This window comes from Panthera uncia, chromosome X, assembly GCF_023721935.1.
Source record: "Panthera uncia isolate 11264 chromosome X, Puncia_PCG_1.0, whole genome shotgun sequence".
Classification (NCBI taxonomy): domain Eukaryota; kingdom Metazoa; phylum Chordata; class Mammalia; order Carnivora; family Felidae; genus Panthera; species Panthera uncia.
In genome coordinates, this window is record NC_064817.1 from 13677405 (window position 1) to 13696170 (window position 18766).

The window sequence follows — 18766 nt, forward strand, 5'->3', positions numbered from 1 at the left end:
CCATCAGGCTCTGTGCTGAGTGTGGAGTCTGCTTAAGATATTTTCTCTCTCTCTCTCCCCCTCTGCCCCTCTCCCTGCTCACGCTCGCTCTCACACTCTCTCTCTCAAATTTTTTTTAACATAAGAGGGAAGCTGGAATACAATGTAATTAGGCAGAGATTTTTCTCTGGGCCAAGTTGAGGAGCTCCAATAGCACTGAACCTTGTGACTTACCAAGACATTATTCTGTCCACATATATTTATCTCTTTTCTAAATTAACCATAATGCTGTTATTATGCTGAGAAGATTAACCAGAATTCCATTATAACACCAAATAAGCAGTCAGTATTCATATTTCCCCAACTGTCTTATTTTAAGTGTGTTTCTATGAATCAGGACCCAAATAAGGTCCATATATAGCAAGGGATGATAAGTGTTTTCAGTCTCTCTTGATACTTACAGGGTCCCTCCTCCTCCTTTTTCTTTTCCTTCCTCTGGGAATTTTTTTTGCTGATGATACCAGTTTAGTTTTCCAGTCTGGATTATGCTGACTAGCTCCTACGGTACTGGGTTCTTCTGGTCCTTATATTTTCTCTAAATTTGTATTAGTGTTTTGATCCAGAAAGCATAATCAGATTTAGGTTTGGTTTTTCTTTTTTTATATATATATTTATTTTTTGAGAGAGAGCAAGAGAGACAGAGTGTGAATGGGGGAAGGGCAGAGAGAGATGGAGACACAGAATCTGAAGCAGGCTCCAGGCTCTGAGCTGTCAGCACAGAGCCCAACGTGGGGCTCGAACCCACAAACTGTGAGATCATGACCAGAGCCAAAGTCGGACGCTCAACCAACTGGGCCACCCAGGCACCTAGGTTTGGCTTTTCTGAGATGAGAAGATGACTTCACAGGTGGTATTGTGAACTTCTCACAGGAGGCTCCTAATATCTAGTTCTCTCTCTTTTTGTGATATAAGCAGCCATGGATGGCTATTGCCTAGATCCATTAGTTCATTAGCAGCTGCAAAATGGAAATATTCTAATTTTTTTAATGTTTATTTATTTTTGAGAGAGGGGGAGAGGCAGAGAGAGAGGGAGACACAGAATCTGAAGCAGGCTCCAGGCTCTGACGTGTTAGCACAGAGCCTGACACGGGGCTTGAACCCATGAGCCATGAGATCATGACCTGAGCTGAAGTCTGCTGCTTAACCGACTGAGCCACCCAGGCGCCCTGGAGGTATTCTAATTTTACCCTCCTGTCTTAAAGAATTTTGTTTAATAGTTATTTATTTTTGAGAGAGAGAGAGAGACAGACAGTAAGAAGGGGAGGGGCAAAAATAGGGAGACACAGGATCTGAAGCAGGTTCCAGGCTCTGAGCTGTCACCTTAGAGCCCAACACAGGGCTCGAACTCACAAACTGTGAGATCATGACCCGAGCCAAAGTCAGATGCTCAACTGACTGAGGCACCCCGGTGCCTCTATCATCCTGTCTTAATTAGCCAGAAAACTTGGAAAGAAAGAAACCTACCCTTTTCAATCATTCAATTACCCTGAGGTACAGATCATATAAGAAAGTCACAAGCAATACTTTGTTCTTTTCCTTTATTTTCTAGTTTTCAAAATAATGAGTTAGATCCCTAGCATTCTCCACAGATAACCAATAAGTTTTATTTTGTTGTATCATTATGAACTCATGAATTTAACCATACTTAATGTGTTGTTGCCAATTCATGGCTGTTTTACCCTTATTGATGACCAAATTGTCAAATGACAAACTTTTCAAAGAAAGATCTATGAATGATACCAGGTATACAATTTAAGGTAACAGATCTACTTTCTAGTTATGACTCAGTGACTCTTTAAGACATGTGAACATTTCAGATGGATACCTAAGTTGCTATTTTTTTTTAATGTTTATTTATTTTGAGAGAGCGCACACACGAGTTGGGGGAGGGAGAGGAAGAGAGAAAATCCCAAGCATGCTCCATCCTCAGCCCTGAGCCTGACATGAGGTTCAATCCCATGACCATGAGATCTTGGCCTGAGCTGAAACCAAAAGTCGGACCCTCAACAGACTGAGCCACCCAGGTGCCCCTACAGTAAGATTTTCTAATAGGAAAGAAAGTGAAACTGTAAAGATATGGTTCCTGCTCTAGAGAAGCTGAGAATCTACTCACAGAGACCAAAGTAAACTCGACAAAATTGGGAACAGCAGGAAACAACATTCAGCATTCAGCCAGAGAAAAACTCCTAAGAGACACAGGACTTGAACTGGGTCTTTTTTTTTTTTTAATGTTTATTTATTATTTTTGAGAGAGAGAAAGAGATAGAGAGAGAGAGAGAGAGAGCAGGGGAGGGTCAGAGAGAGAATCCCAGGGAGGCTCCACAATCCATGCATTAGTGGACCCATGCAATTCAAACCCGTGTTGTTCAAGGGTCAACTGTACAACTCAAAAGAGAGTGAAAATTAGTGTGGCATATTCATGGGACAGTAAGCAGACCTCTCACTAAAGCAAGACAGGATGAAGCATTTTTTTAACCATTTATAATTAGAGTTAGGAGATTTTGATTCTGATTTTGTCACAGATTGTTGTAGAACCTGTTGACTTAAACTCCCTGAGTGTCCATTTTTTCACTTATAAAACTAGGAAGGAAAGACAAAATTACCTTTACTAGCTATTTGGTTCTAAAACGTCAATTCTAAGCACCTGACATCTCTTGTGACTTTATTTCTAAAAGGGTTTTTTTTTTTCAAAAGTTCAGTCTACTAGAAGATATTCATTCCAAATGAATACTAAAAATACTATCATCTTTGGAAAGTAAATCTTACCTTCATTCTCTGTTTGCCCCCTGATATCCATTTCCGGTATTCTTTCCTACAAGGAGAAAGACCAATTAAAGCCTCCTTTCAGCACATTTCTGAAGAATAGGATTATAAGAAATCAGTTATAGAGTTAAATCATTTTAATCTTTCCTTTGCATAAAAATAAGCTCTGGCACAAAAACAGACACTCAGATCAATGGAACAGAATAGAGAACCCAGAAATGGACCCAAAAACGTATGCCCAACGAATCTTTGACAAAGCAGGAAAGAATATCCAGTAGAATAAAAATAGTCTCTTAAGCAAGTGGTGCTGGGAAAACTGGACAGCGACATGCAGAAGAATGAACCTGGACCACTTTTTTACACCATACACAAAAATAAACTCAAAATGGATGAAAGACCTAAATGTAAGACAGGAAGCCATCAAAATCGAGGAGAAAGCAGGCAAAAACCTCTTTGACTTTGGCCGCAGCAACTTCTACCTCAACACGTCTCCGGAAGCGAGGCAAACAAAAGCAAAAATGAACTACTAGGACCTCATCAAAATAAAAAGCTTCTGCACAGCAAAGGAAACAATCAGCAAAACCAAAAGGCAACCGATGGAATGGGAGAAGATATTTGCAAACGACATATCAGATAAAGGGTTAGTATCCAAAATTCTATAAAGAACTTCTCAAACTCAACACCCAAAAAACCAAATAATCCAGTGAAGCAATGGGCAAAAAGACAGAATATGGACACTTCTCCAAAGAATACATCCAGATGGCCAACTGACACATGAAAAAATGCTCAACATCACTCATCAGAGAAATACAAATCAAAACCACAATGAGAACCACCTCACACCTGTCAGAATGGCTAACATTAACAACTCAGGCAACAGCAGATGTTGGCGAGAATGCAGAGAAAGAGGATCTCTTTTGCGCTGCTGATGGGAATGTAAACTGGTGCGGCCACTCTAGAAAACAGCATGGAGGTTCCTCAAAAAATTAAAAATAGAACTACCCTAAGACCCAGCAATTGCACTACTAGGTATTTATCCAAGGGATACAGGTATGCTGTTTCGAAGGGGTACATGCACCCCCATGTGCCTAGCAGCACTATCAACAATAGCCAAAATATGGAAGAGCCCAAATGTCCATCGATGGATGAATGGATAAAGAAAATGTGGTATATATATTCAACGGAGTACTACTCGGCAATCAAAAAGAATGAAATCCTGCCATTTGCAACTACATGGATGGAACTAAAGGGCATCATGCTAAGTGAAATGAGTCAGAGAAAGACAAAAATCATATGACTTCACACATATGAGGACTTTAAGATACAAAACAGATGAACATAAGGGAAGGGAAGCAAAAATCATAAAAACAGGGAAGGGGACAAAACATAAGAGACTCTTAAATATGGAAAACAGAGGGTTACTGGAGGGGGTGTGGGAGGAGGGATGGGCTAAACAGATAAGGGGCATTAAGGAATCTACTCCTGAGATCACTGTTGCACCATATGCTAACTAACTTGGATGTAAATTTAAAAAATAAATTAAAAAAATAAGCTCAGTAGATGAGTAGCTTGCAGAGGCTGGGGAAATAGGGACTAGGGAACGACTACTAATGGGTATGGGTAAGGGGTTTCTTTTGTGGGGTGATAATAATATTCTGGAATTAAATAGTCGTGACAGTTGCACAGCCTTGTGAATACACTAAAAACCACTGAATTGTAAACTTTAAAAGGGTGAATTTTAGGAGCACCTGGGTTGCTCAGTCGGTTAAGCATCTGGCTCTTGATTTTGGCTCAGGTCATGATTTCACAGTTCTGGGCTGGCAAGCACAGAGCCTGCTTGGGATTCTCTCTCTCCCTCTTTCTCTGCCCCTCCCTGCTCGCCCACTCTCTCACTCTCTCTCAAAAATAAACATTAAAAAAAAAATAAAAGGGTGAATTTTATGGTTAAATGAATTAGAAAGAGCAGATGGTAAACTGGTAGAGTTGGGATTCAGCCTGAGGCCTATCCAAAAACCCTCTTAAGCCCATATTTTGGAGTGGTGGAAGTATCACGCCTGTGTTGGTAAAACTTGTAAGAACTGCAAGAGTCAAGTCTTCTAACAAGACAATTACTTGCTCAAAGACATATGTATTATGAGCCGCTAATTCATTCACTAATTCAAACTTTTCCTACATGTCCTCAATATGCCAGGCACTCTACAACAAAGATAAATAATACACTGTCCTTGCCCTCCAACAACTCCATCCAGTCAGAAACAGGCATATGAACAAAACACAGTATGAGTGCTATAAAATATGTACACAAAAATATTGAACATGGCAAAAGGATATCCATCTCCCATTACTCTGTGTGCCTGTGGTCAGAACATGATTATGTGTATAATGGAAGGTAATTTGTTATTTAAGGAAGTCTATGGAGAACACATTCATTAAGCCACCCAGAACACCTTTTGCACCTCTCACTCAACAGACTTAAACTCAAGCATCATCTCTTCAAAACTTGCTCCTTCTGACATTTTTCTCTTACCAACACACTACTCTTCCAGGTACTTGGACTTAAAACCCCAGGTATGACTGAATGTGTGAGGTTCTCTTCTTTCACTCACACATTCAGTCAGTAGTCAACATGCGTGCTCTCATTTCTCTTTCCCCTCACACTGATTTACATCCTCGTTAGCTCCTGCCTAGTTAATACCAGAGCCACCTAACTCCTCTTGCCACAAGGGTCTTTCCCTACCCCAATCTACCCAATACATGACAGGTATGAACTAAGCTGCTTTCTGCCCAAATCACCTTCCTGCTTCAATAATTTCACCATACTGAATTGAACAAAAAAGTCTTCTGCAGGTCTATTTAAGCTAACTCACAATTTCAAAGTCACCTGACGTCTATCACCTACAGCTATCCTATGGCCTGGCTCAAAACTCATCATGCTATTCTATCTGCATAGGATACCTTTTCTTCTTCTGCTCTTGCTGCTGCTTGAAATCCTACCCATCCTTTAAGACCAAACATAAATCCCACCTCTTTCTTATTCCTTTCTATATTACCACCATCTGTTTCCAGGTGTGATATAGTCATTTATTTAAAATTATTTTTTTAATTTTATTTTTAATTTTGTTTAATTTACATCCAAATTAGTTAGCATATAGTGCAACAATGATTTCAGGAGTAGATTCCTTAATGTCCCTTACCCATTTAGCCCATCCCCCCCCCCCCACAACCCCTCCAGTAACCCTCTGTTTGTTCTCCCTATCTATGAGTCTCTTCTGCTGTGTCCCCCTCCCTGTTTTTATATTATTTTTGTTTCCCTTCCCTTATGTTCATCTGTTTTGTCTCTTAAAGTCCTCATATGAGTAAGTCATATGATTTTTGTCTTTCTCTGACTCATTTCACTTGGCATAATACCCTCCAGTTCCATCCACCTAGTTGCAAATGGCAAGATTTCATTCTTTTTGATTTCCAAGTAATACTCCATTGTGTATATATACCACATTTTCCTTATCCATTCATCCATCGATGGACATTTGGGCTCTTTCCATACTTTGGCTATTGTTGATAGTGCTTCTATAAACATGGGGGTGAAAGTGTCCCTTCGAAACAGCACACCTGTATCCCGTGGATAAATGCCTAGTAGTGCAATTGCTGGGTCATAGGGTAGTTCTATTTTTAGTTTTTTGAGGAACCTCCATACTGTTTTCCAGAGTGGCTGCACCAGCTTGCATTCCCATATTTAAAAATTATTTACAGAATTCCTATGTGCTTGGCACTATGTGGACAGAATATACAGTCTACTACAAAAGAGCTTAGAAATCCAGTGAGAGACTATTAATAATTATTGAACAAAGAATAAAATACAAACTCTACTAACAGAGGTAAGGGGCGCCTGGGTGGCTAAGTGGGTTAAGCATCCGACTTCAGGTCAGGTCATGATCTCATGGTTCATGGGTTCAAGCCCCGCATCAGGCTCTGTGCTGATAGCTCAGAGCCTGGAGTCTGCTTGAGATTCTGTGTCCCCCTCTCCTCCTGCTCCCTCTCCACTCACACACGCGTGTGCGCTCTCTCTCTCTCCAAAATAAACATTAAAAATTTTTTAAAAAAAGAGAGAGGCAAAAGTGGTGCTCTGTGAGAAGACAGAAAGCACAATTAACTGGGAACATATAAGAAGCACATTCAAAGAAGTGGCACTTGACCTGGCCCTTTGAAGATGAGTATTTCAATGAGCAGAGAAGACAGAGAGGAATTTCAGGATGAAGACACAAAATGAGCGAACACTAAAGAGGCTTCTGCTGGGGCATCTGGGTGGCTCAGTCACTAAAACGCTTCAGTGTCCGACTTCAGCTCAGGTCATGATCTCACGGTTCATGAGTTCAAGCTCCACATCAGACTCTCTTGCTGTCAGCGTGGAGCCCACTATCTCCCTCTCTCTGTGCCTCCCTGGCTTGCACGCACACACACACACACACTCTCTCTCCCTCTCAAAAATAAACAGTAAAAATTGTTTTAAAAAAAAAGAAGAAAAACTGAGCAATGGGTCACACATAGAAGGTATAGCCAGGTTCCAATGTTCTTCTCTCAAATCTCTAAACCATAACTGAATTCTTTTTTTAAATTTTTTTTATATAATTTGTTATCAAGTTAGCTATCATACAGCATATACAGTGTGCTCTTGGCTTTGGGAGAACCATAACTGAATTCTTAATCTCAACTGGTATCAATTGCTCCCATTAGTTGAGTAAGTAATCTTGTAATTCTAGAAGATGAAGATGTGTGTGCAGAGATGATTAAAAGTAAATCCTTGAAGACCTAAATAAATAAATCCATGTACCATGTACACAAGTTGGAAGATTTCTTGAATAGGCATAAAAATACACTAACCACAAAAGAAAATATTGATAAACTAGATTTAATAATTTATCTAAAGGCAATATTTAATCAAGATGGAGTGGCATTAGGGGCACCTGGGTGGCTCAGTCGTTTAAGTGATTTCAGCTCAGGTCATGATCTCACAATTTGTGAACTCAAGCCCCACATCGGGCTCTGTGCTGACAGCTCGGAGCCTGGAACCTGCTTTGGATTCTGTGTCTCCCTCTCTCTCTGTCCCTCCTCCATTCACACTGTTTCTCTCTCTCAAAAATAAAATAAACATTAAAAAAATCTTTTTAAAGATGGAGTGGTATTGGCATAAGGATTGACATACAGACCAATGAAACAGAACAAAGCCTTAAAAGATGCACATATATATAGTGAACAGATTTTCAACACAAGTACCAAGGTAATTTAATGGAGAAAGGGTAGTTTTTGTTTTTTAACAAATGGTACTAGAACATTTCCATATACCAAAAAATGGAAAAAAAAAAACCACTTATCTCACAAGTTAACACACAAAAACTACCTTGAAACAGATCATAAATCTAAACGTAAAGCCTACAACTATAAAATTTCTAGAAGAAAACAGAGACCTCATGACTCTAAGTTTTGCCATAATTTCTTTTACAAAAAAGCACAACACATAAAAAATTGAAAAACTGAACTTTATCAAAACTAACAACTGCTCTACAAGTGATACTGCTAAGAAAAGGATAAGCCATAGAATGGGAGAAAATACTTGCAAAATACTATCTGATAAAAGATCTACATCCAGAATACATAAAGAACCTTCACAACTCAATTTTAAAAAGGCAAACAGCCCAATAAAAACATAATTGGTAAAAGATTTGGACAATCATTTCACTAAAGAAGATACACAAATGGCCAAGAAGCATGTGAAAAGATACTCAACATTATTAGTATTCAAGGAAGCATAAATTAAAACCACAATGAAATACCACGACACAAATGGCTAAAATTAAAATAGCTGACAATACCAAATGTTGGTAAGGATGTGGAACAACTAGAACTCTGATACATTGCTGGTGGGAAAATAAAATAAGTATTTCTATAAAAACAGAACTTTCTTAGAATTAAATGCAAAGCAAATATTCCTAATTTCAAAATCAATGCTTTGGAATCCAAACCACTTATTTTAAAGGTAGAACCACAGACCAAGGAATAAAATACTCGACTTATCCCCAGATAAAGATAGGAAGAATTCCAGATCCCTTTAGTTTGAGATTAGCCATTTAGATAAAATCAGCTCTTTCAGAGTTTGGAAACTTTTCCTTTTCGATTATCATAGTCACTCACTCAGCACCAGTGAACAGACATATCTTCTTGTGAAGTCCAAAGCCTTCAGTACACAAAAAGAACTCAAACAGTTTAGGAAATGAGTCAGTGACTCATTAAGCTTTCCCTTTCAGTAATCATGGTGTTAAAATGCAGTGAGTTGTTTGAAGACACCATCCAGACTCTTAACTATAGAGAATAAACTGATGGTTACCAGAGGGGAGGTGGGTGGGGGTAATGAGTAAAACACGCGATGGGGATTAAGGAATGCACTTGTCCTGATGAGCACTGGGTGATGTATGGAATTGCTGAATCATGATGCTGTATACCTAAAACTAATATAACACTTCATGTTAACTATATTGGAATTAGAATAAAATAAAATGTGAGCTTGGGTACACTGTAGTAATTTAATTCTTTCAGGGTCACAATAAAATCAAAATCATTTGCCCTAAACATTCTTCTTTCACTACAGACAGGCTTTACTGTTTTCCCTCTTAAGCCATATAGCTTCCATATTTCACTACACCAATAATTTCACTGTTAAATGAAATAATTTTCCCTTTAAGAGAATATGCCCCTGTTTCTGTCTTTATTTCCTTTATATATATTCCAGAGCACCTAGAACAGTGCTAAGCACAAGGTAGATTCAAACTGAATACTTGAGTGAATATTTACCAATCTTTAATAAAATATTTATTTTCAAATATTCTGAAATTCATACATTTTGTTGGAGACTTGTTTTCCCTCCTCACTCTCCGCAATATGCCTACAATACAAGGTTTATATTTGGCATATGCAAATGCATAAATTCTCATTTAATCTAGGCACTAGATAAAAAAATCAAGTGAATGCTTGAGCTTACTTTTGAGCAAATAAAAACTTCTGTGTTAGAAAGTATTACTGGAGGGGCACCTGGATGGCTCAGTCAGTAAAGCATCTGGCTCTTGGTTTCAGCTCAGGTCATGATCTCATGGTTCACAGGTTCGAGCCCTGCGTTGGGCTCTACACTAATAGCAAGGAGCCTGCTTGGGATTCTCTCTCTCTTCCGCCCTCTCTGCCCTTTACCTGGACTCTCTCCCACAAAATAAATAAAAATAAACTTTAAAAAGTTAAGAAAGAAAGAAAGAAAGAAAGAAAGAAAAGAAAAGAAAAGAAAAAAGAAAAAAGAAAAAAGAATTATTGGGGCACCTGGATGGCTCAGTTGGTTAAGGGTCTAACTCTTGATTTTGGCTCATGGTTCATGGGTTCTGCACTAAAAGTGCAGAGCCTGCTTGGGATTCTCTCTCTGCCCCTCCCTCACTCAGATGCGTGCTCTCTCTCAAAAATAAATAAATAAACTTAGAAAAAAATTACTAACTACTTAAACTATCTTAAACTCCCAACTTCCATGCACTATTCAGCAAAATATTACAGCCTCCTCCTTGTTACAAAAATGCCCAAACCTTAAAGAGAAAAAAATTAAATTCCCTAATGGGAGAATGGATAATTCTATAACAAAGAAACAAAGCAAATACACAAACTGCTTCTTTAATGCCTCTCAAACTACAATCCACTTAAACCAATCAAAAGAATAACCTTTTTTTAATCACTTGAACACATGACTTTACAGACAAGTGGGCATAATCCCATGTGTCAGGAGTTTATGCCCATACAAATAAATAAAGAAAGGCCGCTGCTCTCCGGACGCTCCCCAGCAGGGCTCTCAGGCTGTGTTTTCACCCAACATTTAACAGATATCAAAGCAAATTTTGTATAATACAAGTTGTTTACCTGCTCATCTCTTCTCACATATTAAGTGGTTGAGAATACAGGCCACACGTTACTCTTCCTTATACCTCCCCCACGGCTAGCACAAAACCTTGCACTTAAAAAAATTCTGAAACATTCAATGATAGTGACTAAAATTACACTATAAATGTATAAATAGACTTGTACAGGATTACATGAGTAAAAGATTATTTAAGCATGAAGAGAAACAGGACATTTAATAGGTTATTAATAAGGCTTACCCAGGAGGGCAAAGATGCTAGTGTGTGCTGAGGGGAAAGGGAGTGTATTTTATAAATATACCCTGCATGATATAACCCTATTTGTATAAAATTGTATGTAAGTTTGCATAAAGTAACACAAAAATATTTTGGTGATCTTCCTTTCTTACATTACAGAGTGGTAAGATTTTAGGTGACCTTAATTTTGTTGTATTTTTATGCATTATTTGTATGCTCTACAATGGGATGTATGAAATAATAATTAAGTCATTTTCATTGTGGAGGGGGGGAATATATCCTGATAGTTTTTTTTTTAATAATCCTTTAATGCTGTTATATTAAGTTCTGTTTATGCAATGCTGGCCTATGGCATATGCTTAACAAATTATATATTCTTTTTTTTTAATTATTTTTTTGAGAGACAGAGACAGAGAACGAGCAGGGGAGGAACAGAAAGAGAGGAAGACACAGAATCTGAAGCAGGCTCCAAGTTCCAACCTGTCAGCACAGAGCCCGATGAGGGGCTTGAACTCACGAACCACGAGACCATGACCTGAGCCAAAGTCAGATGCTTAACCGACTGAGCCACCCAGGCCCCCAACAAATTATATATTCTTAAACAATTTATGCTGCCATGATTAGTGGTAGCCATATCAATTACACAGAAATAATATTTTAAGTGGTCAAAGCCATTACAAGTTACTTCACCTCCCTCACTCCTGGTTTTCCCATGTGTAAATTAAGGCGAATACCACTTACACTTCTTAGTATAGTCGTGAAAATTAAAATGAGATAGTGTAGGTGGAGCACCGAGCATACTATCTGAAACAAATGGAAGCTCAAAGGCTGATTTCTACCCCACCCCATCTGTCCTAATTAAAACTCCCTGAGAGCAGTGAGTTTCGGCATTAACACTCAACATTAATTATGTTATAAAATGACACTGTGTTCCTACTTTGATTCCTGAGCATTACTTAATTATTCTCTTCCAAAGTACAGACCATAAAGGTGTTCTATAAACAGAAACACTAAGTTTAAATCACTCTTAAATTAAGCAGCAATAAGTAAATAAATATACATATGCTTTTTATAATGCCCAGGCATATAATTACCAAAGAAAGCAGTTGCCATCTACTAACCAGCATTATTAGAATACATACATTCTAGCTAAAGCCAAAAGAAACTGGATGTCACCCAGTGTTGGTTGACTTTGAGGCCTAATTATTCATGAATTTCCTTTAGGGGTTGATGAGTACTGAAAACAGCTTTTGGCCCTTTGTGAACCAAAAGAGCCTTTGTGGACTTCTAGAAACTGGAATTGTTTTTGGGGTTTGTTTGTTTGTTTTTTACACACACACATCACCCCCCCAAAAAATTAAAAGGTAAGTAGAAGGAAAAAAAATCACCTATAATCCCCTCATCAAACAATATGTGCCATTAACCATCTGTTACCAGGTATATATCCTTTCAATGAAAAATCATATATGTAAATCCATATATAATACACATTTGAACCACTTTTAAATATACACTTTCCAAATTCCATATATCAATAATCCTCAAATAAAATTCTGCCCATAATTCATAAAGCCAACACTTTTAGTTAAAATAAAAACTGGACAATAATAAATGCCTTTTAAAAGTTCGTGCCTTAAGAAAAAACTCCATTATTCTCAAGATTAACACTCAAAACAGGAGAAAAATTAGTGCTTATTTTGTAATCTAAAAAGTGAAAAAACACCATGGAAGATGAAAATATATTTACTAGAACATTGGGTTAATTTTTAAATTTATATTTATCAAACATTTTTTAAGAATGTTTGATCACCAAAACTTTTCACCATTTCTATATAATTGTTATATTCTATACCATGCTTTTAAAAAGGATTAGCAGCTCCAAGATAAAAACATACTTATAAAAGGGTGGAGCATTCATTATTAAAAAGAGCAAATAAAAATGTACTAGTTGGAAAAAAAATGAGTACCCAACCTGAATGATTAATTTCTCTCTGGTCTATATAAAGTTTCACTACAAGATAAAAATACATACAAATTCAATAGGATAAACATCTTCCTAGGACTGAGTAATCAGGAGGAATATGTACAGGTCCTAATGTAAAGGAATACTGGTTAATTTAATAGAAACTATCTTTGACTATAATTTAAGAAAACATAAAAGTTCTATTGTCCCTCTTAAAATGCCCCAGCATTACACTGTAATTCACTCATGTCTTTCTTCACAATACAAAAGCAGAGATTATAGAAGTCTAAAGAATAGACCATGATCTATTGGTAAATACTGGACAACATCAACTCATAGATGAATCCCCAGCGCCTCAAATAAAGAGGTTGTGCAGCTAAGAACATACCTATATGACTTACATACCAGATATGCAGAAAGCACAGCTGCTGTCTTTCTGGAAAAAATTAAGAGCCTAACATTCTTTTAGAAATAAAGACGCATCTCACACAGTCGTCATCTATAGAGGAAACAACAGAAAAGCTTAATTTTGCTCTGAATATACTTTGAAGTGCTTCAGCACTTTTAAGGACTCAAATAAGACTCCTAAAGTCGTTCTCCATGTTATACGAGAGAGAAAATTTGGACAAGAAAAAAAATTAAAAGCTTTGTTTTTGCCAGCTTATAGAGAAGTTGCTTCACTGAATGCATATAAGGAACAACTTCACTGCATTAAGTCTTTTTTCGAATGTAAACCATCCAAAAAAAGGTATTAGGTCAGCACTATTTTATAATAAGTGTCTGACATTTGACATTTCTTTTACCTAAATACCAGTTACACTAAACCTAGCTGCTGTATCTAGCAGACTTTGAACAAGCATCAGGATCTTTTACAAAACCATTTGTTTCGAAGACTGTATCTTCTTGCAGAATTCGGAGCTGATAAGAGATCAACAAATGCTTTGAAAAATCCTGCACTGTCTTCAGCCATTTTCTCAATACGATTTAACAATGTAAACAATGATTAATAGTGGAATTATTAAACCTACAATTCCCATTGCTCTGAACTGATTCTGAAGAAAAGTCTACTTCCCCCCCCCCCAGAGTTTTAAAGAACTATTTAGCAAGTTAATGAATCTATAATTCCAAGATTACAGGGCCTTTCCATTACTTGTTTGCTTCGGGTTGTTTGTTTGCTTTTCCTTTGTTTTGTTTTGTTTTAAAGATAAGGTAATACACCTTGAGTCTCTAATTAGAGACCACTATCTAAAGAGTCCGTGAGGGTAAACATTTTGACAAGGGCAGGAATTTAACAAGGAAGAAATCTCCCAGGGCTCTTTTCAACTTTAGGCCATTGATCAGATGTTATAAAATGAATGGAATTATATAGAATCTCAACCTGAGAGAGTATAAAAATAAACAAAACAACAGATGTTAAGCTGAAAAAGATAAATCCGTTCCCAAACCAACAGCAAAGTTTGCAAAAGTCCCATAGGTGGGAATATGTAATGTCCAAACTTGAGCATTTATTATTAGACTTGTTCACTGAACCTCCCATCTGGCAGATATTAATATCCACATTTTTTGAAAGAGCTAAGTGGCCTTAAATTGAGACAACATCCAATTTTTATCAGTGTAGAAAAAATTCTCTACTATACTATACATTTACCAGACTAACCTTTTCCTGATGACTAAGATTTTGGTAATAAATATAACAACACCTAAAACACAAAGAGTTTCTGGGATACCTTACTTTTTGCAACATTCCTTTGTTTCCTACAACTGCTTTCCAAGACCCTAATTCAGACACCAGACCCCATTTCAGTGTTTCAGTCCTTACTCTCCTTGACACTTCAGGAGCGATAGGTCACCCCTCATAACAGACACCTCTCATCTCTTGAGCCTCAGATTCTCTGGTTGTCCTACCTCTATTATCTCTCTGCATCTACTTCCTCCTTCTGTCCTAGCCGTTGGTCTCAAATCACTTAGTCTCTTCCTCTAGATTCTAGTAATTTTAGAGTCTAGAATCTCATTCTATACTATGGTTGATGCAACACTCCTATGTGGATGACTCATATATCAGCATCTCTACTCCCCAATCTCTCTCCAAAATTTCTCGTCAATTGAACATCAGTCTAAATGTCTCACAACGACCTCAAACATTACATATTTAAGAAATCAAACTCTTCTGCCTTCCAAAATAAGTGACTCTTCCTCTGCTTCCTTTTTTAATAGGCATTACTAATACCCAATCTTTCTGAATTAGAAGTCATCTTTGATTCTCTTCCTCATTTGTCCAGTATCTTACCAATTACCAAGTTCTGCTGATTCTTAAAGATCAGAAAGCTGGTGTGAAAGAAAAATGATTCAAACCTAAGTCTGTAAGACACCAAAAAGACAGGGTTTCAATACACTGCTCATACTTTAAAAGGGAAAAATGAGACATACCATGCATCCTGGATAGACTGGATCCATGAGGCAGGAGAAAATAAAGATTATGGTCCCTAGGGTCTAACAGTGGTGGTGATGAAAATGGTAATAATAAATACTGAGAGTTGTCACTTACTGAACTCTTGCTAAATGTCTGTTAACCTACTAGGGCATTTATATACACTTTTCCTACCTAAAGCTTATTATAAGCTTGTAGGGTTGTTACTGTTATTAATGTCCACTTAAAAGTTAAGAATATTGAGGCTCAGGGTGCCTGGCTGGCTCAGTCAGTAGAGCGCACAAGTCCTGATCTCAGGGTCAGGAGTTCAAGTCCTATGTTGGGTGTGGAGACTACTTTAAAAAAAAATGTTTTTAATGCTCTTATTTATTTTTGAGAAAGAGAGAGAGCGGGAGAGGGGCAAAGAGAAAGAGGGAGACTCAGAATCTGAAACACTCCCCAGGCCCTGAGCTGTCAGCACAGAGCCTGACGCAAGGCTCAAACTCATGAACCACAAGATCATGACCTGAGCCAAAGTCAGACGCTTAACTGACTGGGCCACCCAGGCACCCAAAAATTTTTTAAAAAATAAAAAGAAAGAATATTGAGGCTCAAATATCTGCACAAGATCACCCAGTTAGATTTGGATCTAGGTCCTTGAATGCTTAACCATTTGCTAAAGTTCTTCTGTTATGTTTATGTACATGCTTTATCTCCCCGGGCAGATGTAAGCTTTTAGGGGCAGTATTATGTCTGGATCATCTTTGTATCCTCCCGTGCCTACCCACAGGGTCTATCATAGGTAGGGCCCTCTAAATGTTTGCTAAATGAGTAAATATAATCTGCTGTGCTACAGGTTACTTATACCTAAACCATACAGTCCCAGGACACTGTGGTTTTAAAAAAAAAAAAAAAAAAAAGGAGGGGGGAGAGCTTTTCTTTTGGCTGTCATTATTGTTCTTCTCTGTTCCTTTCTGCAATGTCTAATCTGCTGTGGCTAAATTTACACAAGTCTAGGTCATGGGCCACGGAGAAAATTCTGTGAGATGAGACAGAGTCCCTCACTCCCCACAACATCCTCCTTCCCAACACCTAATAGACCTTTTACTTTTTACTCTGAATTTGATTTCTAGGCTGTATGAGGTCTCAAAAAGACAGGCCCCAAGTGTAAATTGGTCGCTATTATAGGTGTGGGTATTTTAAGGGAGATCAACTAGCAATATATGCTATACCAGAACTCAGTTGATAAATTCCAATTACATTGCAGTTGAAACTAAAACACATGCTTTAAATCAATATTCAAATGCACAAAAAGGAAAAGACAGTCACTACACACAAATAATTTGGTTGCATAAATATTTTATTACATCCCCTTGGGAAGTTTCAAGGCTAGGAGAAGTTCACAAATATGCTTGCTGGTATTTTTAAAGAAAATGTTGGAAGAAGTGATAAAGTTATACACACACATAATTCACCAGAGACTATTAGTGAAATACCACAACTTTTTTTTTCTTTTTTAGTCTATCTTGTTATAACGACACTCATCTCAAAATTGAATAACAAACAAAAAAGCTCTTCTTTACTGTCCTGTCAATATGTAAGATGATGATGGGGAAGCCTGAGTTAACTGCGTTTAAGACAGCACCGTTAAGTTTTTCATTTTGACTTCAAAACAGTTTATTACTTTGGTTTCAACAAGTGTTTCACATTTATACCTAAATGCAAAAACTCGGATTGATTTAAGTGAAATACATTAAAGCTACATATTTTCCTTTGACAAAGAACAGCTGGCTCTTTTAACTTTTTTTTTGCTTCTGGTAATGGTGATTATCCTAACACAGGATAGAAAAAGTGTATATATCCATCGTATAGCCATACATAACTTGTTGGAATTGGACATGATTCATTACTTAAAGATTTCACAAATACCTACTCAATTCACTCAAGTAAATAATCAAATTTCCCCTTTTCTGCATTATCTATAAAAGTAATCAGAAAAAAAACCTCTGAATTCTAATGTTGTAACTATAAAATTCCATCTCTGAATTGTGAATAATCAATATTAAGAATGAACATTTTTGGTAGTGAAGATTTATTAAATCTAGCCTCCTGGAGGAAATTAAGGTTTCTAGAGGAACAATTTTAATTTTGCTTTAGTAAAGTCTACCCCAACAAATTAGAAATTAATCTTTTTCTGTGCAAAACAAACCCAAGAAGAAAATAACTTTTTAGGAATTTTTAATTTAAGTTATCTAAAAAATTATAGTCTACAAGTTGAAATAATTATTTATTTGCAAATTTAAAATAATTTATGTGAAAGCTATGTATTTACTTAAGAAGTATGTTATTTCAGAAAACAGATAACTGAAAGACAAGTCAAGGGTTGCCAAAATCCCAGTTTATAGTTGTAAATTCCTAAGGTTTTAAAGCACAGCCACAGGCTAATTGCCCAAAGACCTGCTGCCCACCGACATTTGCGGAGGACTGAAGTTAATAGCAGGGCATGTCAATTTACTACAGGCAGCTCTCAGTGCGACATTTTGACAAAAGAACTGGGTCAGGTTACAGCCTGTTCCTATTATCACAGCAGTCTAGATTTATGGTTTCTAACACCAGCCCTACAAGAAATAATGGAAATGATGACAACAACAATCCCTGCTAGACAACAGACTACAGAAAAGCATGCAATAAACCACAATCTGAAGTGATCAGAAAACTAAACATCCCTCACAATACTTAAAACATGAGGCAGGTGTCAGTAAATTATTCATTTAAGTTATTTCTACAACCTCTCAAAATGTCAACCCAAAAAATCTCAAATCAGAGTTTCTAATCTAAAACACAGCAAAATTTAAAGTACTTGATACTTACCAGTATCAAGTACTGCATTTAAATTCTTTTAATAATCATCAAAGACGATGTGTTTCATTTGAACAGATTTATGAAACTATACCAAGTTAATAAAAAATAAAGATAATATTGATCATTTTTTTTCAAATAACATTAAAGTGTATTAATACTCCAAATAATACTTTAATCTTTCAAATGGAAGAAAAAAAGACAGTTTCACAGCAAAAAGCGTATGTTTACAACTGTACAGAGAGGCAAGGTAACAGAAGAAACACATGTGACTCATTAATTTAAAAATAAAGGTACAATCAAAATCTTAAACTAGCTTAAAATGATGAAAGGTAAGAAAAGTGACCAAATGTTAAAGAAAGTAAGAACCCTGTCAATACACGTACCTAATTTAAAAGACTCTGTCAAGGCTACAAGGTACAATTGAAGCTGTTTATGTCTGGAATTCAGCACTAGTTAATCCTTACAAGAAACGGAGGTTGAGAAAAATCAAATATGTATTCTAAAGAAAAGAGAGCCCCACCAACTTTTCTGTGAGAAAATAAAGTATCCTAAAGGTAT

General features: G+C 36.9%; 1 protein-coding gene across 3 annotated transcripts in view; it reads right to left on the reverse strand.

The window, feature by feature from the left end:
* The window catches only part of SCML2 (Scm polycomb group protein like 2), a 104296-nt gene that overhangs the window by 81093 nt on the left and 4437 nt on the right, over positions 1 to 18766 (reverse strand). For all 3 annotated transcript variants that reach the window (XM_049643540.1, XM_049643539.1, XM_049643541.1), the window contains exon 2: positions 2806 to 2851. In XM_049643540.1, the coding sequence (XP_049499497.1) occupies positions 2806 to 2836 (31 nt within the window). In that variant the 5' untranslated portion in view covers positions 2837 to 2851. The remainder of the gene's footprint in view (positions 1 to 2805; positions 2852 to 18766) is intronic.